This window comes from Macaca nemestrina, chromosome 12, assembly GCF_043159975.1.
Source record: "Macaca nemestrina isolate mMacNem1 chromosome 12, mMacNem.hap1, whole genome shotgun sequence".
Classification (NCBI taxonomy): Eukaryota; Metazoa; Chordata; class Mammalia; order Primates; family Cercopithecidae; genus Macaca; species Macaca nemestrina.
Window position 1 is genome coordinate 76,091,653 of NC_092136.1, and position 26,127 is coordinate 76,117,779.

At 36.6% G+C, this 26,127-nt stretch overlaps 1 protein-coding gene across 4 annotated transcripts in view; it reads left to right on the forward strand.

Moving 5' to 3' along the window:
• LOC105468944 (alkaline ceramidase 3) overlaps positions 1-26,127 on the forward strand; it is a 169,437-nt gene that overhangs the window by 58,027 nt on the left and 85,283 nt on the right. For all 4 annotated transcript variants that reach the window (XM_071075335.1, XM_071075336.1, XM_071075338.1 and 1 more), the window contains exon 2: positions 7,757-7,867. In XM_071075335.1, the coding sequence (XP_070931436.1) occupies positions 7,757-7,867 (111 nt within the window). The remainder of the gene's footprint in view (positions 1-7,756; positions 7,868-26,127) is intronic.

Here is a 26,127-nt window from a genome sequence, read left to right on the forward strand (position 1 = left end):
TAATCTTTATATGTGTTATTTGGTCATATTTATTGTTTTTATCATATTCAATTATTTAAATAATTTAAATATAATTGTTCTTACCCATTTTGCTGATTAGGAAACTAAGGCTTAAGCATAAATAAGTTGGCTAAGTTCACACAGCTAGAAGGTGGTAGTAGATAGGAACACAATGATGCCTACTTTAAATTGTGGAGATGAATTTAGATGATCTCCCTATCTACTTCCAGCTCTGAAGTCTCTGAAGCTCTGGGAATGTTTAACATTATTTGAACATCTGCATAATCAGTGAAATATTTGGCAAAATGAACTTACATTGGGGAAAAGTGCTGGGTTGCTTTCAGGCTCAAACCAGTTATAGCCTTCATCTAGCTAATTTGCTGACAGTGCAAGGAGAGCTTTTCACAGTGGCAATGAAGCAATATAGATCACTTTTTCAGCTTCACTAGATTTTAATGCTTTTATTTTTTTATCTTTAGCTCTGGGTGATGGTTTTACAGTTGTAAATACAACTGAGCTCTCAATTGTTTATCCAGTCACCTCAGGGCTTTATGTATTCAGCCAAATGTTGGAAAACCGTTTAGCTTGTGGAGCACACTGGCTCCACCTACTGTCCTATGAGAAAACACCTTCCTACCGTATCTTCATTCACAATTCTCTTAAATTGTACCCTTTTGCACATTGTGCTTTTCCCTGAACTTTTTCTCATATTTTTGATATTTGAGTTTCCGTTTACCTCGCCGAAAGATAAACTTACCTATTAAGAAATCGTGAAATTACTATAACGTTGTCAGTCTTGCCTGTAATTTATATTATAAGGAGAATGTGTTTGGGGGTATAAAAATATCATAGTTTTCAAAACTCTAAATCTATATCAAAATAAGACTTTCCCTGTAGAAAAAAAGTTTTAAAAACATTTTGGTACACTATTGTGTGATGTATGAATGAATATCTCGTTTTTATTTCCAGAACAGAAACTTTTAATTGAATTTTCTGGAAGCAGTTAACCTCAAACCCAATTAAACTCTTAGTAGAAGTAATTTTATTTTCTGTCATTCATCTTTTTAATACTTTAGTTTTCAATTATAAAGACAACATAGCCACATTGTAGAAAATATGGGAAAAAAGGGGGAAATTCATTATTTAACCTCCTTAAACGTTTATTCTTAATTTCTTGGTTAGGGAACCCTCACCAACTATAGTTTTGCCAAGTCATGATTGATGAAAACATAGTTTTATAATTGTGGTAGTTATCAACTTATTACTTCTTAGCTCTGAGTTCACCGTTCATTGCATGATTGGTGAAAATGGACCTGAGCCCTTTGAATATCTTCCTTTGACAGCTGGCTGGATGTTAAATTTTGTCAGTAGAGGGCGCTAGAGAGACATTGCAAGAAGAGATTTTCTTTCTTGGTTCTAGTGTGGTGGCTTGGCGACTTCTCTGGCGCCAGCTCTACCAGTCCAAGTGGCTTAATAGCTTCTGGCTCCTACAGTGCTGAGGCTTCCCCAGTGCCCAGCTCTTAAAGCTTGGTCAACTTCTGGTGCCAGGCTATTGCAGAACGTGGCAGTCAGCAGCACCTAGTGGTCAGTAGCTTCCCCTGCCCACCTGCCTCCCTGCTCTATGTGATTAGCTTTAGCTGGCACCCTAAAGAGCAGATTTCTGACAAGTTCTGAACAGTAGATTTTCAGCAAGCTCTGTGGGTATAGCATCACAGCAACTTCTCGGCTATTCAGTGAAACATGGTCATGCCTTCTCCAACAAGATCTGCATCTCAGTCTTGGGGAGACCTCTTTTTTAATGCTCTATCTCAGCCTTCAAGGGGTAGTGGCTGATCCTTACATCTACTATTCCTTTATTCTGTAACGTTTTCTTTACTTGTGACTAGCCTGTCTCTCCTTACTCTTACAAGTTAATAATTCTCTATTGAAATTCCTCTGGTTTATCTTTTCTGATTGAACTCTGACTTAAACCTTTTTTTTTTTTTACAGACAGAGTCTTGCTCTGTCACCCAGGCTGGAGTGCAGTGATGTGATCATGGCTCACTGAAGCCTCAACCTCCCAGGCTCAAGTGATCCTCCCACCTCAGCCTTCTGAGCGGCTAGGACCACGGGCAAGTGCCACTATGCCTGGCTAATTTTTAAACATTTTTTTGTAGAGACAGGTTCTCCTTATGTTGCCCAGGCTGATGTTGAACTCCTGGGCTCAAGCAGTCCTCCCACCTTGGCTTTCCAAAGTGCTGGGATTATAGCCATGATCCACAATGCCTGGGCTGAAACCATTTTATTTTTACCAAAAGTTTTAAGTCCATGATCATTTTATATGCATTATTTTGCTTAGTAAAATTAAATTAGCTAACATGTATAGCTATATAAGCTAAATTGCTTATTTACAAAGCAATTACATATCTATTATTCTTTAAATCAGCTTTTTAAAAGTAACCTTTTATTCTTTCTTCCTGACTTTACAGTCTTACCTGATTTATCAATTTTTTGCCTTTGTGGTTAATCCTTTTCATGTCCTATTTAAAAAAAATGATTGCCTCTCCAAGGTGATAAAGATGTTCTCCCATATTTTTTTCTGAAAGTTTTATTGTTTTACCTTTTACATTTAGATCTATAGTACATTTGGAATTTGTTTTTAATTAAAACAAATTTTTAATTGTTTATCGAATTGGGCAGCCCTTGAACCAGAATGGGTTCAGAGGAGCTCCCATCTGGAATTTATTTTTGTGTAAGGAGTGTGAACCTGGGGTCCAGATTAATTTTTTTCCTATATAAATATGCAGTTGATCCAGTATCCTGTATTGAAAAGACAGTCCTTTCCCTAATACACTTCAGGGTTATGTTTGTCATAAATCAGGTGACTGTAAATGTTAGTATATTCTTATAATCTTACCTGTTCTATTTAACCTTGTTAGTAGGCCTTGATATCTAGTAATGTAAATATTCCAGGTTTGTTGTTACTCAAGATTGTCTTGGCTCTTCTTGGCCTTTTGTATTTCATATAAAGTTTAGAATCAGCTTTTCAATTTGTACCCCAAACCATTTGGGAGTTTTTTTAGTGTTATGTTTTATACATCTTTGTCAGATTTATTACTAGATATGTGATGTGTTTTGATGCTATTGTAAATTGTATCTGTAACACCAAAACTGCAGTTACATGTTCAGATTGTCAGTCTGACCCAGGAATCCTTCAGATATTTGAAGATAGCAGTCATTCCATTCCTTATATGTTGTGTTTTGTTTATTTAGTATATTATGCCTTTCTATGAGTCTCTACTCTGAATGCTTTAGTATTTCTGTTTTTTTAGGGTGCCACAAATAGATAAGCATCCCAAGGAGAAGCTGAATTAAAGCAGAGAAAAGTAGGATGACTACTATCTAGCTCTTTCCATTTTTACCTCTGAATACTACTTTGAAGTGTAGTATATTGAGATTTTCCTCCCAGAATAGCCTACTGTCATCTTTCTGTCTTTGAAACTTTCTGTCAGGCTTGTCCTTACTCTCTGTAACAAGCCTATATTTGTGGTCTGAAATTCCTCATTCTAATTTGTAAAACTTGTACATTGTCCTTAAATTAGTTTCATATAGTTTGTAAGACCCTCTTCCGCTCCCTGCCTCCAGGTAATTTGAAATGTATTACTGACTTCTATACTATTGACATTTCAGCTAAATTTAATACTATCTGTACATTTGGATATGCTTCCATTGCTTTATCTTAGTCATCATTAAAGATTTTCATTAGTTTGAATCTCAGGGCACTCCTGAATGGTAAAATATTCAACATCTCCTACAGGTTTACTTAAAACTATTGATAACTGCTGTTTGGATATATAACTCTCGATCTGTCTGGCTCCCCACCTTACATTTTCATACTCCACCTAGGCAAATTACTTTATTCTTTGTACCATTTGGAATTCATTTAGTACATTCTGAATAAAATACTCGTTGATATAATTTTTAAAACCTTGTAATTAATAAGCACCCTCTGTGGGAACATTGTGCTAGTACACCTAGTGAGAGGAACATTGGCTATAAGGACAAACAGACCTGGAATAAAATCTTGCCGCCACCATTTGCTTATTGTGAGAACTTAGAATTGTATATCTGTAAATTGTATAATTTCTTAACCTGCTTTTACTGTTTATTTTTAATAGGGACAATAATACTTCACAAGCTTCGTTGTGAGAAGCAAGTAAGATAGCACATGTAAAATATAAAGTTCAGTGCCTGATACTTAATAGACTCAGCATATTTTTGTTCCTCTCTCTCCTTTCAGGGTCTAGCTCAAATCTTATTACATCTACGACACTATTCCTAACGATCTTACTCCCTCTCCTAAATCGTTTCTGTATTAATTTTTATTTTATCAAAGCAATATATTTAAAAAATAGATTAAAAATCTAGATAATGCTAAATAACTTTAGCAAAAGCAGAAGGCAGTGCTCTTTCCCAACCCTTCTTTGCTTCCCACTGTCCAGTTCTACTGCCTAGAAGCAAAATTAAAAGCAAAACCCCAACTTTATTGAGGTATACTTGAGATATAATTGAGATACAAAACAGACTGCACATATTTAAAGTGTACAAATTAAAATTTGACATTGGCTTATACCTGTGAAACCATCACAAACAACATAGTAACATATCCTTCACCTTCAAGTTTTATTTAAGCCCTCCTTCTGCATTGAACTGTTCTACCATTTCTCCCCCAGCAACCACTGATCTGCTTTCTGTCTCTGTAGATTAGTTTGCATTTTCTAGCCTTTCATATGATCTGTTTTAGTCCTTGTCTGCTAATTCTAACATCTGTTCTGGGTTGGTTCCAATTGATTATTTTCCTCATGGATTGTGTTTCTTGCTTTTTTTGTATGCCTGGTAATCTTTGATTGAATACCAGACAGCATGCTTTTTTAAACTTTGTTAGGTGCTGAATAATTTTTGTATTACTATAGTCTTGAATTTTTGTTCTGGATTTCAGTGAAGCTACTTGGAAACAGTTTGATCCTTTTGGATTTTTTGTGATTTGTTAGGTGCATCTGGAACAGGGTTCAGTCTAGTACTAGATATTCCGTATTACTGAGGCCAGGCCTTCTTTATTTCTTTATCCAATGCCCAGTGAGATGCAAATTTTACTATATCGGCTTGTGGAAATAGGCACTGTTTCTGGCCATGTGTGTACTGGCTATGTGTGAACACCTGGTACTGTTCCCTCTAATATTTTCACCATGATTCTTTCCTGGCTTCGACTGGTTTGCTCATACACATCTGCTAATCAGTCTTCTGCTGAATGGTTAGGGGGCCCTTTATAGATTTCCTGAGTTCTTTGTCTCTGAAGTTGTCTCTCATATACTGTCTCCTGTGAAATCTAGTCACCTTGGTCTTCCTGAACTCCCTGTTTTGTTTCCTCATCAGGGAGCCTGCCAAGTTGTTTCATATATTTTATCTCCCCTCCCCTTCCCTCGTCTCCTGTCTTCTGCTTATTTCAGGTAAGAGGATAAATCTGGTTCTTGTTTCTTCATCTTGTGTGGAAACAGAAGTCTGACAATAACTTTGTTAACATTTTATTTATTTATTTATTTATTTATTTATTTATTTATTTAGAGATGGGTCTCACTGTGTTGCCCAGGTTGCTCTAGAACTCCTGGGCTCAAGCGATCCTCCCACCTTGATCTCCCAAAGTGCTAAGATTACAAGTGTGAGCCACTGCCCTGGCCAGCTATTTTTTTTTTTTTTTAATTAATTTGGCTCAACATTTCTAAATAACTTGCTTATAGTCCTATTTTCTGGATCTGTAAATTTAAGATATTGTCTATTGTCTTCTAGTTTTGGTGGTTGGGGATTTCACTTTTTTATACCACCCCTGCTCTCCCCACTATATTTTCTCAATAAAGTCAGAGCATAATTTTTTACTAAATAAGTAGTTAGGATGTAACATCAATAATATCAATATGGCTATGTAAATAATGTGCACTGCTAAGCCAGATAGTGTATTCTATGGTAACATTTCTTTCTGTGTAGACTACTAAAAATGCAAAAATTAGCTGGGCATGATGGCATGCACCTGTGTTCCCAGCTACTCAGTAGGCTGAGACATGAGAATCTCTCGAACCCAGGAGGTGGAGGTTGCAGTGAGCTGAGATCACACCACTGCACTCCAGCCTGGGCAACAGAGGAAGGCAACAGAGGAAAGCTCTGTCAAAAAAAAAAAAAAAAAAAACACCAAAAATTTGTCCGCAGCAAGTACATAGGGTTAATATTAATTATCCCTTCTTATAGAAAAAGGAAAGACCAATGGAAAAACTGGCAAAGGGCATGAAATACATTTCATAGGAAAATAAATACAAAAGAACATAAAATTATACCCATCCTTATTCATTGTAAAAGAAAGAACGATGGGTCCACGTTTTCTTTTACTACTTTTTGGGCCAATAAATGTGTTTATTTCTTGACTTGGCAGTTTCATTTTTGTGTATCTGTTTTACAGATATACCTGCACTTGTAAATATATATGGTTATTCATTGCAATATTACCTGCACTTGTAAATATATACGGTTATTCTTTGCAATATTGCATGTAATAGTAAGAATGGGAAATAACCCGAATTTTTACAGTCATGGAGGACTGGTTGAATGAGTTATAGTACAATTTTTCCAACACTTCTGTCAAATGCCCACTGGCATTTTTCCCCCAAATTTTTTAACTTATCAAATTGTCTCTCCTTTTCTTCCTTTTCTTCTTGGAAATTTCTTTCCTGCAGTTCTTGGTTCTCCTGCCACAGTTTGGACGGACTGTGTGGTCTCTGGTCCTTTTGCAGTCTTGAGCCTTTTCTTTACTTCTCTCTTGCGTTGCAGCCCATGTTTCTTAGCTCTAGTGTCATCCTTTCTCATGGTCAGTTTCCTTGTTTGCACTCACTACATTCTCCAGTTGATTCCAGAGAAAAGATATGTTGTAAGTGTATTTTTTTTAATCCTTGACTGAAAATGTTTTCTTCTGCCCTCTCAGTTAATTGATTATTTGTCTTGACATTAGCACCTCTGCTGAAAATCATTCTTTTGAAATTTGGAAAATATTGTGCCACTTTATTCTTCCCATAATCAAATTCATAAAATATTGTTTAGTCATTTCTTTCTCCATTTTATCTACTTATATCTTCTCCTGGGGTTTTTACTATTCCTTTGCTATTCATGTTTGCACTTTGTTTTTGTGAAGACAGGAGCAAAGATCAAATTAAGATCCATTAATTAAGCCTTCTATGTTTTGCTAGAAACAGAAACTAGAAATTGAAACATTACTAGAAAAATGAAATGTTAAAGAGACATACAAAATGTAAGCTGCAATTTGTTGTTTTTTTATTCCAAGTAACAAAATTAAGCCAATCCTGTATTCATCTTGTCATACTGCATCCATGGACCACAATTTCAGTGCATCGGTATAGGCTGCCTTCCCCAACTCATTTTTTGCTATATCTCTGAGGTTCTTCCTGAGATCCTTTCCTTGCTTGCCTTTAGAAATTAGAATTTCCTTTAGTGGGTTTGCTGGTGGAAAATTTTTAGTTTCATTTGTCTTTATTTTATTTGGATTATTGTGAGAAATTTTTGGTGAGTACAGAATTTTTTTTCCAGCAACTTGAAAATATCTTCCCAATGTCTTTCTGAGAAGTTACTTGTTTAATTGTTGTTAAAGGCTACATGAATGTATCTTTATTTAAAGTGTTATTGATTAACCTAAATGTCTTCTTGTGTTTTTCTCTTAAAGGGAATACAGTGAGTAACCTGATCATGATTATACCTCCAATGTTCGGTGCAATTCAGAGTGTTAGAGACGGTCTGGAAAAACGGTACATTGCTTCTTATTTAGCACTCACAGGTAAGTATAACACTATTCAAATGGGCCAGTTTTCTCATTCATTTCTAAAAGCAGTTTTCAATTTTGTGTTGTTACATAACTTGAATATATTCTGAAACTTCTTAGTTAAAACTCCAGAAACTTTGCCAGTGATTGAACTACATTTTGATTAAAATGTTTTAGAAATTACAAAATATTTTAAGCATATAAAAAAGAGTAGAGATAATATAACAAATATACCCACATTTCTTACTACCCAGTTTTGTCAGGTCCTAACAATTTATAATATTTGTTTCAGACCTTTTTCTTTTTTAAGGAAATTACTACAGATAAAATTGAAACTCCTTTGTATTCCTCCCTGATTATATGCCCCTCAGCCTCCCAGCCCATCCCCTAAGAGCGAACCTCAATCTTGAATTTGATGCTTATCATTTTCTCATGTTTTCATGTTTATACTATGTATGTATATATCCTTAAAAGTATACATAGTATGGTTTTGCATAGTTTTCAACTTTTTGGAAAGGATACCATCCAACCTTTTGTGACTTACGTATATTCTACTTGTCTGTGAGGTGGTGGACTATGTCTTAATCATCTCTGTGTCCCCATTGTCTGGCAGTTTAGTGTTCCTCAATAAGTACTGGGTGGATGGGTAAACCACCTGTACCAGGGTGTAACATAGTGAAATCACTTCTGTCTTCTGTCATGTTCTTGCATCATCATAATAAATAAAAAATGTCAAATAAAGTGGATTCTTTCTAGTAGTTTCGTTTTTTAATTTTCTTTTCTGTTTTTTTTTGTGTGTGTGTGTGTGTGTGTGTGCAGTGGTACAATCTCGGCTCACTGCAGCCTCAACCTCCCAGGTATAAGCGATCCTCCTACCTCAGCCTCCCAAGTAGCTGGGACCACAGGCGTATGCCACCATGCCTGGCTAATTTTTGTATTTTTTTGTAGAGACAGGATTTTGCCATGTTGCCCAGGCTAATCTCAAACTCCTGAGATCAAGCAACCCTCCTGCCCTGGCCTCCCAGAGTGCTGGGATTATAGGTGTGTGTGCTACTGTGCCTGGCCCTATTTCTTTCTTATAACTCTCTAAAGGCTCTTTCTTTTTTTTTTTTTTTAAGCTCATGGTGAGTATTTCCACATTACAGAAAGGACTTCTAATTATCCCAAAACTGTAAGCTATAGTGAATCATGTCAGATTCTACCTTAGATTATTTATTAGATATGAGAGACTTTAATTTCAGAATCTGTTGCTCATATGTATTTTAAGAAAGTTACTTGATTTATCTTCAAAAGGAAGACTTGTCTACAAACTTATCCCTTTGCTTTTTTTCTGGGGTGTTTTCATAATGTTCATAAAACATGGACAAATCACACTCTGTAACAACAATAAGAATTAAAAGACCTGAGGGACTTCCAATTGCCCTAGGATAATGGTAGCCTCCTAAGTTAGAGTTTGTCCACTTATTCTCCCAGAAAAACATACAGATTAATAAGGAAAACAAATGAAACTACATGCAGCCCACACTTTCAGCCTTACTAGGAGAAAGAATATTATGAACTTCAATTTATTTTAAGATAAGAAATAAACACCAAATTCCAACAGAACTGTTTTCAGTGTTTCAGACTTGGAGATGTTTGAAAAACTATATGGAAAAGAGAAGAGAGGACTCAAGGGCCTAATTCTGACAAAATTAGCAATAGAAAGATAAAACTTCACAATAAAGGCAGAATCTATGAAAGCAGTCTAAGATCTGTTAGGTCACAGTACTGTCTAAAGGTAAAAGACTTGAAAGTGTGTCAGACCTAAGGTGGCAGTTTTGGAAAGGCATCACTTCTGGGAAAGAGATGAGTAGAAAGGGGGAAGTGCTCTTTGGAGATGTGTTAGTGAAAGGAAAGAAGAAAGTTGGGGGGAATTAAGATCCTACTGAAACAAAGAGTTACAAAACACATCAACCTCTTCTCCCTTCACTGCTCCCCCAAATATTACATGTTTTGTATATATATATATATATATGAAACCTCACTATTCTGACCGAAGTGGCCAGTCTTGAGTTAGGAATCTTGTAAGCCACTTAAAATCTTTACTCTCTCTATAAAATAGACCCCCCAAAATGCAGCCTATTTCCATACAAAATTAGGGTAAAAAGAAAACAGAAAATGAGAATCAAAACCATTTGGCTGATAGAATTTCTTCCCCACAACAAACTATGAAACAGAAGGAAGATGTAATACAATACTCCTAACTGAATTAAATAGCCTCAAACAACGAAATGAATCAAAAATTTAAAAACTAATAACAGAAATCACTCCATTCCTCCCCTCAAAAAAGACGAAACAAAATTATAATTCATTGAACTTAATAAAGAAATTAAGAGTAAATTACAGTGTGCTTGAGGGAAAGTAGAGTCTACTGAATATTTAATAAGGACTGTTGTAGAAAGTCAGAGAAATAAGCAAGAAAATCAAAAGGAGATAAAGAAATAAAAAAGGTCAGAGAGAAAATGATTGAAATGGAAGACAGGCAAAAAAGATCCAATGTGCATATAATTGAAGTCCCTAGGTAACATGGAGGGGAACCAATGAAACATAATTATGTTTAAAATTATCATTCAAGACAACTTTCTGGAAATGAAAAAAGACTTTAATATGTATATTGAAAGGTCCAATTTTGCCTGGTAAACTGACTTAGAATGATCAATTTTGAGATAGAGCCTAGTAAAACTATTGGATTGTAAAAATGAACTTATTCTCAAAACTCTTGAAAATAAGCCTTGATTACTTACAAAGGACCAAAAATTAAACTGGCATCAGACGTTATCAGTAATATACAAAGAAAATACCAGTGGAGCAGCATTTTCTAAAAAGTGAAGAGGAAGTATAAGCCAAGGATTTTATATTCCAACCAGGTTGTTCTCCAGGTGCTCTAGTTATAGAAAAACAATTTTAAACCTGCACATACTCATGAATACTGTACACATGACTCCTTCCTGATGAATCCACTGTTACTGCACTGTTCAATTTAGTAGCTGCTAGTCACATGTTGCAATTTAAATTAATTACAGTTAAATAAAATGTAAAATTCAGTTCCTTTGTCACTCTAGCCACATTTCAAGTGCTCAATACCCACATATGGCTTGTGACTACTATATTGGGCAGTGCAGATATAGAACATCTTCATTATTGCAGAAAGTTTTACCAGCCACATTGTACTAAAATGTCCATCCAGTCATAAGAATACTGAAAAAGGCTTAATGCAAAAATGATTCCTAAAACAACAACAAAACATCCTGTATTAGTTTGTTTCCATGCTGCTGATAAAGACATACCCAAGACTAGGAAGAAAAACAGGTTTACTGGACTTACAGTTCCACATGGCTGGGGAATCATGACCTTACAGTCAGGGCAGAAAGCAAGGTGGAGCAAGTCACTTCTTACATGGATGGTGGCAGGTAAAGAGAGAGCTTGTGCAGGGAAACTCCCATTTTCTAAAACCATCAGCTCTTGTGAGACTTATTCACTATCATGAGAACAGCATGGGAAAGACTCACCCCCATAATTCAATCACCTCCCACCGGGTTCCTCCCATGATACATGGGAATTGTGTGAGTTATAATTCAGGATGAGATTTGGGTGGGGACACAGCAAACTGTATCGCACCCCTTTCCTAAATATCAAAAGAATTTATCTTAAAGAGTGAAAAAGGGCCAGGCACAGTATCTCATGCCTGTAATCTCAGTACTTTGGGAGGCCAAAGCAGGTGGATTGAGTGAGCCCAGGCATTCAAGACTAGCCTGGACATCATAGTGAGACCCTGTCTCTTTAAAAAAAGAAAAGAAAAGAAAGAAAAAAGAAAAAAAGTGAAAAAAAGACACATTGCTTAGGGAAAGATGGTAAATATAAAATAAAACGTGATAATTATAATAAAACAGCATGATAGAGTTGTTTAACTTAACTATAAAAAAAAGAGATACATTTCATCAAGCCTGGGCAACATAGTGAGCCCTTGTCTCTACAGAAAATTAGTCAGGCATGGTGGCACATGCCTGTAGTCCCAGCTACTCAGGAGGCTGAGGTGAGAGGATTGCTTGAGCCTAGGAGGTCATGGCTGCAGTAAGCCAAGATTTCACCACTGCATTCCTGCCTGGGTGACAGAGTGAGACCCTGTCTCAAAAAAAAAAAAAAAAAAAAAAAAAAAAGATTTTCAAATTGGCTCACAAAGCAAAAGCAAGACCCAAGTTTATGCTATATGCAAAAGATACACCTAAAACAAAGTGATTCAGAAAAGTTTGACATCATATAAAGTAGAATTCCCTTCAAAAAGCATTATTAATGCCTCTTATTAATGTCTCTGTAACAAATAATATAGCCACCACTTTTATATGGCAGAAATTGTGGGGGGGTACAAGAAGAAATAAAAACATATAAATAATAGAAGATTTTATGTCACACTTGGTACAAGAGAAGTCAAGTGACCAAAAAAACCAAAAACCAAAAACAATATTAAAAGACCTAAGCTGGCCGGGCGCGGTGGCTCAAGCCTGTAATCCCAGCACTTTGGGAGGCCGAGACGGGCGGATCACGAGGTCAGGAGATCGAGACCATCCTGGCTGACACAGTGAAACCCCGTCTCTACTAAAAAATACAAAAAAACTAGCCGGGCGAGGTGGCGGGCGCCTGTAGTCCCAGCTACTCGGGAGGCTGAGGCAGGAGAATGGCGTGAACCCGGGAGGCGGAGCTTGCAGTGAGCCAAGATCACGCCACTGCACTCCAGCCTGGGCGGCAGAGCGAGACTCTGTCTCAAAAAAAAAAAAAAAAAAAAAAAAAGACCTAAGCAACACAACTAATAAGTCAGATCTTAAAGATTTATGCTGAACATTACATCCTGATAATAGAGACTACACCCCCTTCTCGAGTGCACATAGAATGTTCATAAAAACAAAGAAAACATGATGGATATAGTAATTACCCTAATCTGATCACTATACATTGTATGTATCAAAACATCACTATGTACTCCATGAATATGTACAATTGTCAATTAAAAAATAAAATTTTAAAAATTCCAAAAAAACCCCAAAGAAAATAGTAATGTCCATGAAGTAGAAATATTAAAACAACATTCTGTGATCACAGTGCATCTACACTAGAAATCAACAACTAAATCAAACTAGAAAAAGGCTTCTATTTGAAATTATAGACTCTTCTATTAATTGTTGGTTAAAAGGGAAAATGGAAACTGAATGATGGAATTTCTGAAATATATTTGCAATGAAAACTCTGCATATCAGAATCTATGGGGATTTATTTCAAACAGCCATCAAGGATACTTCATAGACTTAAACACTTAATGAAAATAAAAGAGAAAATTTGAAAGAAGAAAATTTAATTAAAGTTCAACTCAAAAGGTAATTAAACAAGACAACAAAGTAAACCAAATGAACATTAAAAGGAGGAAATTATCAAGATAAAAGCAGAAATTAACAAAATAGGACAGAAACCAGTTGTACCAAGAAAAAAATAACATAAATGACTCTAATAAAAATACCAATAAGCTTTTTTATCCCCTTGAATTAGACAAGTTGATAGTAAAGTCTATATGAAAAAATGAACATGCAAGGATATCTAGGAAATCCCTAAAAACTAGGAGAGTCCTAGGGGGCTACTAGCCCTACCAGATATGAAAACAAACTGTAAAACCTGCACAATTAGAATAGTATAGCACTGATATTCCAGTAGACCATACAGTGGAGTTTTTAAAAAGTGCAGAAATAGACCCAAACCTATAGTGGGGTTTAGTATTAATAAAGATGGCATCTCTAGTCACTGGGGCAAATATGATGTGTTTTAATAAATGATGCTGAGGAAAAGAATTGGATATGTGCGTTATACATAAGAATAAATTCTAAATTGATAAGAAGCCTAAAAGTAAAAATAAAAGTCTTACAACTACTAGGAGAAAACGTGTGTGCATTCTTACATGGGGAAGAATCTTTGGGGAAAGACTTTCTGTGATTCAAAATCCAAGTATAAGAAAGGAAAAGGTTGACAAATTATGTAAAAATAAAAAAAAAACTTTTGTTATATAACATTTACATTGCATTAAAAAATAAAGCCACTTTTGTATGACAAAAAATAGCATAAGCAAACTCAAAAGCAAAAGGCCACATGGTAAAATTATTTGCAATACACATCACAAGAAAAGGTTTAATATCCCCAATACAATTTTTCTTTTCTTTTTTTTTTTTTTTAGACACAGTCTCACTCTGTCACCCAGGCTGTAGTGCAGTGAGACAATCTTTGCTCACCGTACCCTCTCCCTCCTGGGTTCAAGCAGTTCTCCTGCCTCAGCCTCCCAAGTAGCTGGGATTACAGAGTGCTCCAGTATGCCCAGCTAATTTTTGTATTTTTAGTAGAGATCGAGTTTCTCTACCATGTTGGCCAGGCTGGTCTTGAACTCCTGACCTCAAGTGATCTGCCCACCTCAGCTTCCCAAAATGTTGGTATTACAGGCGTGAGCTACCGTGCTCGGCCAATAATTTTAAGCATTGAATTATAAAAGGATGAAAAATTCAATAGGAAAAAGTGGTAAGGACAGAAAATTCTCCAAGAAAGATATAAAAAATAGCTCACAAGTATAAGAAAAAATATTCAGCTTAATAAGAGAAATGCAAATGAAAACTACACTGATACATTATTTCTCATTTATTAGATGGGCAAAATGTCAAGACTCTTGACAACACACTATTTTGGCAAGGCTGTAGGAGACATAGGCATTCTTCATGCATTGCTGCTGAGAACACAAAAGTTTTTGAAGCTGAATTTGGCAATATGTGACAACTATATATGCATTTATCCTTTGACCCAACAATCACACTTTTAAGAATTTTCTGTGAAGATATGCCATCAACAGTTCAAAATTAATTGTACACAAGGTTACTGCAGTATTATTTGTAATTACAAAATAATGTGAACAAACTTACGAAAATTGGTTGAATAAACTGGTGTATGTACATCATAAGTACTATGAAGATGTAGAAAGGATGAGAAATGTCCCTGAACTGATATGGATATGTTAAGTAAGTAAAAGATGAGAATGTAAAATAATATATATGGTATACAACTTTTTTGCTAGTAAAAAGAAAATATACACATTACTTATTTTTTCAAGAAGAAATAAGATGAACCAGAAAATAATGAAATGGTCTACTGCAGAGGGTGGATAGAAACGGTGTGGAAAAGACAGAGGAAAGATGACACCTCTAAGTATGTATGTTTGTATTTTTATTTCAGAATTATGTTACTATTTCACATATTCAAAAATGTAACTAGGTTATCCAGACTAAATCTGAGTAACTTTTGAAATAGTATTCTCATTACATATCCCCAATCTGAAAACAAAAGAAAACCTCGCTTTGCTACGTTTATTTACTATATGTTTATTGTTGGTAGTGGTATGGGTATAGCAATTCTGAAGCTGTCTTTGTATGCATTTTAGGATTTTGTTTTTTGGGGTTGTTTGTCGTGGTTGTTTTGAGACAGGTTCTTACTCTGCCACCCAGGCTGGAATGCAATGGTGCAATCATGGCTCTCTACAGCCTTGACCTCAGGGCTCAAGCAATCCTCCCACCTTGGTCTTCCTAGTAGTTGGGACTACAAGCATGCACCACCATGCCTGGTTAATTTTTGTATTTTTTTGTAGAGATGGGGTTTCACCATATTGCCCAGGCTGGTTTGGAACTCCTGGGTTCAAACGATACACCCACGATGGCCTCTCAAAATGCTGAGATTACAGGCTTTACCCATTGCATTAGAAAAGCAAATCAAAAACTTTTTTTTGAGATCAGGGTCTTGCTCTGTCACCTAGGCTGGAATGCAATGGTGTTATCACGGCTTACTGCAGCCTCAACCTCCCAGGCTGAAGCAATCCTCCTACCTCAGCGTCTGAAGTAGCTGGGAGTACAGGTGTGCACCACTACACCCAGCTTATTTATTTATTTATTGGTAGAAACCGGTCTCCCTGTGTTGCCCAGGCTGGTCTTGAATTCCTGGCCTCAAGAAGTCTTCGTGCTTCAGCCTCCCAGTGTGTTCAGATTACAGGCGTGAGCCAGCGTGTCTGGCCTTGAAAAACTATATTGATATTGTTAGGACCTAGGATTCTCATTGTGGAAGAAGGGAGATACAGATTTGGATGAGCAAGGCAAGGAAAAAACCCTGTGGTACTGGATTGGAGTTAGAGGTATCAGCATGTTTTTGTTTGTTTGTTTGTTTGTTTGTTTAATTGATTTCAAATGCTCTATAGTCTGAAAGGGCCTGGGAGCAATGACTGCTTAGTAGCAATGAACATACCTATTAATAGTGCTAGGCTTTGGTTTTTAAGTCTTTCTGCATTGAAAGGAACCAAAACTTCTTGGAGAAGTGGCCAATTTTTGGGCTAAGGCAGAGAAAGTACAAGATAAGCCTGGAACATCTTGTCAGAAAGTAAGAAAGTGCTAAAAAGCATATCATGTCAAAGTGACACAGAAGGCAGTTTGGCCAAAGCAGGACAATCTGAACTTAATCTGAAAAATAACAGTAATAGATTTTAACATGTGGTATAAAAAAAAATCCATGAGTTCCTATGATTCTAAAATACAAACCAATGGGGTGAGAAGAGAAAGCTTAAAAAAAGTAGAATGCCAACTAATACATGTAAACAGAATGATAAAATAACTGATTCAGGCAAGAGTCATCAGTGAATATAAAACTATTGGGTCAGAGTGTTTGGTCAACAAGATAATTACAGCTTCACAGTATCTCCTCACAGATTACTCATTATTTACAAAGGGAAGAATGTTAACAGTGGGGAAATCATCTTGTTTTCAAGTAATCAAAGTTAACAGCATTAATAATGGTACATTCAGCCTGGGCAACAGAGTGAGACCTTGTCTCTGCAAAACAGAAATCTTTTAAATTAGAAAGGCATGCTGGTGCATGCCTGTAGTCTCAACTACTCAGAAGGCTGAGGCAGGAGGATTCCTTGAGTCAAGGAGGTAGAGGCTGCACTGAGCCAGGATTGTGCCTCTGTACTCCAGCCTGGGTGACAGAGTGAGATGCTATCTCTAAATACAAACAAAAACAAAGGTACAAACTGACAGTAGGTTCTTCCTGGTGTGATATACTGAAAAGGAAATATCATTATACAGTATTATTGCCAAAAGTGCTGAATGAAATTAAGAGAACATAACCAGAAAAAAAAAATTGAAGAGCCATTTATAAAACAACTGTCCTGTGTGCTTCTAAAATGTTAGTGTCATGAAAAACAAATAATTCATCTTGAATTGTTCCAGATTAAAAGAGACATGACAGCTAAATGCAATATGTAATCACAGATTAGATTCTGGGTTGGGGCATGAGGAGAAGCAGCTCTAAAGGACAATATTGGGTGAATCAGTGAAAGTTACATAAGGACTTTATAATAGATAATAATACTACATTAATGATACATTTCTTGAATTTGCTTATTATAATATGATCATGTAAGAGAATGTCCATGCTTAGGAGATACATGCTAAAGTATTTAGGGGTAAAGGGTCATGCTCTCTGCAACTTACTTTCAAATTGTTGAGCAAAATAACGTGTTTATTGCTTTATTTTATATACTTAATTTTTTTTTTTAATGGAGATGGGGGTCTCACTATGTTGGCCTAGGTTGGTCTTGAACTCCTGGCCTTAAGCAATCCTCCCACCTCGGCCTCCCAGAGTGCTAGGATTACAGGCATGAGACACTGCACCCAGCCAACTTTTTAAATATATTGAGAGAGAAAGATAAAATGCAAGATGTTAATAATGAGTAAACCTAATTTAAGGGTGTTTGGGAGTTCATTGTAATACTTTTGTAACTTTTTTTTCTAAATGGGAAATGGGTTAAATATTTTTAAAATAAAATGTTTAATTGTTTTAAAAGAATTGTTGAACATTTTAAAAGATTTATTGGTATACTATAATCAACTCTAAGTATATATAGACAATACTATGTATAGTCTATAGTATACCAAGCAACTTAACAATGAATGAGAGTTTTGGAATAAGTAAAGCTAGGAACAGAAGTGGATAGCGATTATAGAAGTATTTTTCTGACTTAATCCTTCTCTTCCTATCCATCAACTCTGGTGATAAATGACTTCTTCCTCTGTGCTACTTCTATACCTTATTCTTACTTTTTGGATTGCACTTATATCACTGTATGTGGTACTGTCATAATGTTTTTAAGTATCTGTCCCTTCTATAAGACGAAGCTTCCTAAAAGTAGGGTTGAGTTTTATTCTTCTGGATTTTCTGCATTCAGCAATACCTGGTGCAAACTAAACACATGAGAATATTCGATGGATGAGTGAATGAAATAATGAATCCTTTATTTTAAACACCTCTAAACATTAGGCAAACTTTGCTAAAACTTCTTTTCTTATATTCTTGTTTGAATTTTACACTGAATTAAGTCTCCCCACCAAATCTGTGTGTGTATACACACACACACACACACACATACACAGAAAGCAGGGAAGAGAAGGGGAGAAGAGAAACACAACTTTACCTGGAAACAGAGATTTTATTTCAAATAAAGAATATTTGCCAAATACCGTAACAAGATTTTCAGTTTTTTGTTTTTTGACAAAAACCCATAACAATTCCTTAACTGATATGCACTTAGTTGTTGGTGTTGAAAGAGATTTTGTAGAAAGAAGTGGGAATTTTGGCTTTGTGGAAAAATATTTCAGGAACAGACAATAATTTACAAGATTTCTGGTTTAGAGCATAGATCCACTAAGAATTCAGTCATTTTAAAATTTATTTGAGCTGGGCACAGTGGCTCATGCCTGTAATCCCAGCACTTTGGGAGGCCGAGGTGGGCAGATCACGAGGTCAGGATATCGAGACCATCCTGGCTAACACGGTGAAACCCAGTCTCTACAAAAAAATTCAAAAACTTAACCAGGTGTGGTGGTGGGCGCCTGTAGTCCCAGCTACTCGGGAGGCTGAGGCAGGAGAATGGTGTGAACCCAGGAGGCAGAGCTTGCAGTGAGCAGAGATTGCGCCACTGCACTCCAGCCTGGGCGACAGAGCGAGACTCCGTCTCAAAAAAATAAAAAATAAAAAAAATTATTTGAAAAATATTTACTGAGTATCTATTATGTGCTAGTTATAATTCTCAAAACCAATGTTCATTGGAGCTTATAGTCTAGCATGGGAGACAGAAATTAATTAGATAATTTTAATTTTTAATTTTTATTATGTTTTGAGACAGAGTCTTGCAGTATAATTTGAAGTCAGGCAATATGATGCCTTCAGCCTGTTCTTTTCACTTGAGGCAATATGATGCCTCAGCCTTGTTCTTTTCTCTTTCACTTAGCATTGCTTTGGCTATTCTGGCTCTTTTTTGATTTCATATGAACTTTAGAATAGGTTTTTTCTAACTTTGTGGAAAATGACGATATTTTGATAGGGATTTCATTGAACCTGTAGATTGATTTGGGCAGTATGAACATTTTAATGATATTAATTCTTCCAATCCATGAACATGGGATGTTTTTCCATTTGTTTCCAATTTCTTTCATTAGTGTTTTGTAATTTTCCTTGTAGAGCTCTTTTATCTCCTTAGTTAAATATATTTCTAGATATTTTATTATTATCATGATCATCATTATTATTATTTAACTATTGTAAATGGGATTGCCTTCCTGATTTGGCCCTCCAATAGATCATTGTTGGTTTATAGAAATACTATTGATTTATGTACATTGATTTTGTATCCTGAAACTTTACTGAATTCGTTGATCAAATCTAAGAGTTTTTTTGGTGGAGTCTTTAGGATTGTCTGGATATAAGATCATATAGTCAGCAAACAGGGCTAATTTGACTTCTTCTTTTCCAATTTGGATGTCTTTTATTTTTTTCTTTTGCCTGATTGCTCTGGCTAGAACTTCCATACTATATTGAATAAGAGTGGTGAAAGTGGGCATCCTTGTCTTGTTCCAGTTCTTAGAGGGACTGCTTTCAACTTTTCCCCATTAAGTATAATATTGGCTATGGATTTGTTGTATATGGCCTTTATTATGTCGATATATGTTCCTTCTATGCCTTGTTGAGGACTTTTGTTATGAAAGGATGTTGAGTTTTAATGGATACTTTTTTTGCATCTATTAAGATGATCATATGGTTTTTGTTCTTCATTCTTATGTGATTATTTGCATTTATTAATTTGCATATTTTGATTTTTGTATTTGCATATTTTTTTCATAATCTCACAATTTATTCATTTGCTTATTTGAGCAACAAATAAACAAAAGTGCACGCCTTACTATGAACATGTTCCAAGACTCACTATCCAGAAATGAAAGCCTCTGACTGATTCCCTTCCAATCCTTTTCTCAATGAAATACTAATAATAATTTAAAAATCAGATTATTTACAGTTTTGGATTTTCCTTTTCACTTAATATATCACAAACCTTTTCCCAGGTTATCAAATAATATTCCAAGCTATAATTTTAACAGCTGCATAACATCACATCACATGAATTTGCACTAATTTATTAAACCATTCTACTTGGGACACAAGAGATGATCAATTTTTTAATATTATCAGTAATGTTGCATCTAATATTCTTTGGCTGCATACCTGATTATCTTTGGAAAAATTCCCTAGAATTCTGATTGTTTAGATCAAAAGTCTTACATATTTTTAAGTTTCTACATACACAATTGTTCTACATCGCAATTGCTTTCTTTTTTTTTATTTATTTTTTATTATTATTATACTTTAAGTTCTAGGGTACATGTGCATAACGTGCAGGTTTGTTACATATGTATACTTGTGCCATGTTGCTGTGCTGCACCCATCAACTCGTCAGCACTCATCAACTCGTCATTTACATCAGGTATAACTCCCAATGCAATCCCTCCCCCCTCCTCCCTCCCCATGATAGGCCCCGGTGTGTGATGTTCCCCTTCCCGAGTCCGAGTGATCTCATTGTTCAGTTCCCACCTATGAGTGAGAACATGTGGTGTTTGGTTTTCTGTTCTTGTGATAGTTTGCTAAGAATGATGGTTTCCAGCTGCATCCATGTCCCTACAAAGGACACAAACTCATCCTTTTTTATGGCTGCATAGGATTCCATGGTGTATATGTGCCACATTTTCTTAATCCAGTCTGTCACTGATGGACATTTGGGTCAATTCCAAGTCTTTGCTATTGTGAATAGTGCCGCAATAAACATACGTGTGCGTGTGTCTTTATAGCAGCATGATTTATAATCCTTTGGGTATATACCCAGTAATGGGATGGCTGGGTCATATGGTACATCTAGTTCTACATCCTTGAGGAATCGCCATACTGTTTTCCATAATGGTTGAACTAGTTTACAATCCCACCAACAGTGTAAAAGTGTTCCTATTTCTCCACATCCTCTCCAGCACCTGTTGTTTCCTGACTTTTTAATGATCGCCATTCTAACTGGTGTGAGATGGTATCTCATTGTGGTTTTGATTTGCATTTCTCTGATGGCCAGTGATGATGAGCAGTTTTTCATGTGTCTGTTGGCTGTATGAATGTCTTCTTTTGAGAAATGCCTGTTCATATCCTTTGCCCACTTTTTGATGGGGTTGTTTGTTTTTTTCTTGTAAATTTGTCTGAGTTCTTTGTAGGTTCTGGATATTAGCCCTTTGTCAGATGAGTAGATTGCAAAAATGTTCTCCCATTCTGTAGGTTGCCTGTTCACTCTGATGGTAGTTTCTTTTGCTGTGCAGAAGCTCTTTCGTTTAATGAGATCCCATTTGTCAATTTTGGCTTTTGTTGCCGTTGCTTTTGGTGTTTTAGACGTGAAGTCTTTGCCCATGCCTATGTCCTGAATGGTACTACCTAGGTTTTCCTCTAGGGTTTTTATGGTATTAGGTCTAACATTTAAGTCTCTAATCCATCTTGAATTAATTTTCGTATAAAGAGTAAGGAAAGGATCCAGTTTCAGCTTTCTACTTATGGCTAGCCAATTTTCCCAGCACCATTTATTAAATAGGGAATCCTTTCCCCATTTCTTGTTTCTCTCAGGTTTGTCAAAGATCCGATGGCTGTAGATGTGTGGTATTATTTCTGAGGACTCTGTTCTGTTCCATTGGTCTATATCTCTGTTTTGGTACCAGTACCATGCTGTTTTGGTTACTGTAGCCTTGTAGTATAGTTTGAAGTCAGGTAGCGTGATGCCTCCAGCTTTGTTCTTTTGACTTAGGATTGTCTTGGAGATGCGGGCTCTTTTTTGGTTCCATATGAACTTTAAAGCAGTTTTTTCCAATTCTGTGAAGAAACTCATTGGTAGCTTGATGGGGATGGCATTGAATCTATAAATAACCTTGGGCAGTATGGCCATTTTCACGATATTGATTCTTCCTATCCATGAGCATGGTATGTTCTTCCATTTGTTTGTGTCCTCTTTTATTTCACTGAGCAGTGGTTTGTAGTTCTCCTTGAAGAGGTCCTTTACATCCCTTGTAAGTTGGATTCCTAGATATTTTATTCTCTTTGAAGCGATTGTGAATGGAAGTTCATTCATGATTTGGCTCTCTGTTTGTCTGTTACTGGTGTATAAGAATGCTTGTGATTTTTGCACATTAATTTTGTATCCTGAGACTTTGCTGAAGTTTCTTATCAGCTTAAGGAGATTTTGGGCTGAGACAATGGGGTTGTCTAAATATACAATCATGTCATCTGCAAAGAGGGACAATTTGACTTCTTCTTTTCCTAACTGAATACCCTTGACTTCTTTCTCTTGCCTGATTGCCCTAGCCAGAACTTCCAACACTATGTTGAATAGGAGTGGTGAGAGAGGGCATCCCTCTCTTGTGCCAGTTTTCAAAGGGAATTTTTCCAGTTTTTGCCCATTCAGTATGATATTGGCTGTGGGTTTGTCATAAATAGCTCTTAAGATTTTGAGGTACGTTCCATCAATACCGAATTTATTGAGCGTTTTTAGCATGAATGGCTGTTGAATTTTGTCAAAAGCCTTTTCTGCATCTATTGAGATAATCATGTGGTTCTTGTCTTTGGTTCTGTTTATATGCTGGATTATGTTTATTGACTTGCGAATGTTGAACCAGCTTTGCATCCCAGAGATGAAGCCCACTTGATCATGGTGGATAAGCTTTTTGATGTGCTGCTGAATCCGGTTTGCCAGTATTTTATTGAGGATTTTTGCATCGATGTTCATCAGGGATATTGGTCTAAAATTCTCTTTTTTTGTTGTGTCTCTGCCAGGCTTTGGTACCAGGATGATGTTGGCCTCATAAAATGAGTTAGGGAAGATTCCCTCTTTTTCTATTGATTGGAATAGTTTCAGAAGGAATGGTACCAGCTCCTCCTTGTACCTCTGGTAGAATTCAGCTGTGAATCCATCTGGTCCTGGACTTTTTTTCGTTGGTAGGCTATTAATTATTGCCTCAATTTCAGAGCCTGCTATTGGTCTATTCAGGGATTCAACTTCTTCCTGGTTTAGTCTTGGAAGAGTGTAAGTGTCCAGGAAATTATCCATTTCTTCTAGATTTTCTGGTTTATTTGCGTAGAGGTGTTTATAGTATTCTCTGATGGTAGTTTGTATTTCTGTGGGGTCGGTGGTGATATCCCCTTTATCATTTTTTATTGCGTCTATTTGATTCTCTCTCTTTTCTTCTTTATTAGTCTTGCTAGTGGTCTGTCAATTTTGTTGATCTTTCCAAAAAACCAACTCCTGGATTCATTGATTTTTTGGAGGGTTCTTTGTGTCTCTATCTCCTTCAGTTCTGCTCTGATCTTAGTTATTTCTTGCCTTCTGCTAGCTTTTGAATGTGTTTGCTCTTGCTTCTCTAGTTCTTTTAATTGTGATGTTAGAGTGTCAATTTTAGATCTTTCCAGCTTTCTGTTGTGGGCATTTAGTGCTATAAATTTCCCTCTACACACTGCTTTAAATGTGTCCCAGAGATTCTGGTATGTTGTGTCTTTGTTCTCATTGGTTTCAAAGAACATCTTTATTTCTGCCTTCATTTCGTTATGTACCCAGTAGTCATTCAGGAGCAGGTTGTTCAGTTTCCATGTAGTTGAGTGGTTTTGATTGAGTTTTTTAGTCCTGAGTTCTAGTTTGATTGCACTGTGGTCTGAGAGACAGTTTGTTATAATTTCTGTTCTTGTACATTTGCTGAGGAGTGCTTTACTTCCAATTATGTGGTCAATTTTGGAATAAGTGCGATGTGGTGCTGAGAAGAATGTATATTCTGTTGATTTGGGGTGGAGAGTTCTATAGATATCTATTAGGTCTGCTTGCTGCAGAGATGAGTTCAATTCCTGGATATCCTTGTTAACTTTCTGTCTCGTTGATCTGTCTAATGTTGACAGTGGAGTGTTGAAGTCTCCCATTATTATTGTATGGGAGTCTAAGTCTCTTTGTAAGTCTCTAAGAACTTGCTTTATGAATCTGGGTACTCCTGTATTGGGTGCATATATATTTAGGATAGTTAGCTCTTCCTGTTGAATTGATCCCTTTACCATTATGTAATGGCCTTCTTTGTCTCTTTGGATCTTTGATGGTTTAAAGTCTGTTTTATCAGAGACTAGTATTGCAACCCCTGCTTTTTTTTGTTCTCCATTTGCTTGGTAAATCTTCCTTCATCCCTTTATTTTGAGCCTATGTATGTCTCTGCATGTGAGATGGGTCTCCTGAATACAGCAGACTGATGGGTCTTGACTCTATCCAGTTTGCCAGTCTGTGTCTTTTAATTGGAGCATTTAGTCCATTTACATTTAAGGTTAATATTGTTATGTGTGAACTTGATCCTGCCATTATGATATTAACTGGTTATTTTGCTCGTTAGTTGATGCAGTTTCTTCCTAGCCTCGATGGTCTTTACCTTTTGGCATGTTTTTGCAATGGCTGGTACCGGTTGTTCCTTACCATGTTTAGTGCTTCCTTCAGGGTCTCTTGTAAGGCAGGCCTAGTGGTGACAAAATCTCTAAGCATTTGCTTATCTGTAAAGGATTTTATTTCTCCTTCACTTATGAAACTTAGTTTGGCTGGATATGAAATTCTGGGTTTAAAATTCTTTTCTTTAAGAATGTTGAATATTGGCCCCCACTCTCTTCTGACTTGTAGAGTTTCTGCCGAGAGATCTGCTGTTAGTCTGATGGGCTTCCCTTTGTGGGTAACCCGACCTTTCTCTCTGGCTGCCCTTAAGATTTTTTCCTTCATTTCAACTTCGGTGAATCTGGCAATTATGTGTCTTGGAGTTGCTCTTCTTGAGGAGTATCTTTGTGGCGTTCTCTGTATTTCCTGGATTTGAATGTTGGCCTGCCCTACTAGGTTGGGGAAATTCTCCTGGATGATATCCTGAAGAGTGTTTTCCACCTTGGTTCCATTTTCCCCCTCACTTTCAGGCACTCCAATCAGACGTAGATTTGGTCTTTTTACATAATCCCATACTTCTTGCAGGCTTTGTTCATTTCTTTTTCTTCTTTCTTCTTTTGGTTTCTCTTCTCGCTTCATTTCGTTCATTTGATCCTCAATCGCTGATACTCTTTCTTCCAGTTGATTGAGTCGGTTACTGAAGCTTGTGCATTTGTCACGTATTTCTCGTGTCATGGTTTTCATCTCTTTCATTTCGTTTATGACCTTCTCTGCATTAATTACTGTAGCCATCAATTCTTCCACTTTTTTTTCAAGATTTTTAGTTTCTTTGCGCTGGGTACGTAATTCCTCCTTTAGCTCTGAGAAGTTTGATGGACTGAAGCCTTCTTCTCCCATCTCGTCAAAGTCATTCTCCGTCAAGCTTTGATCCGTTGCTGGCGATGAGCTGCGCTCCTTTGCCGGGGGAGATGCGCTCTTATTTTTTGAATTTCCAGCTTTTCTGCCCTGCTTTTTCCCCATCTTTGTGGTTTTATCTGCCTCTGGTCTTTGATGATGATGGTGACGTACTGATGGGGTTTTGGTGTAGGTGTCCTTCCTGTTTGATAGTTTTCCTTCTAACAGTCAGGACCCTCAGCTGTAGGTCTGTTGGAGATTGCTTGAGGTCCACTCCAGACCCTGTTTGCCTGGGTGTCAGCAGCAGAGGCTGCAGAAGATAGAATATTGCTGAACAGCGAGTGTACCTGTCTGATTCTTGCTTTGGAGGCTTCCTCTCAGGGGTGTACTCCACCCTGTGAGGTGTGGGGTGTCAGACTGCCCCTAGTGGGGGATGTCTCCCAGTTAGGCTACTCAGGGGTCAGGGACCCACTTGAACAGGCAGTCT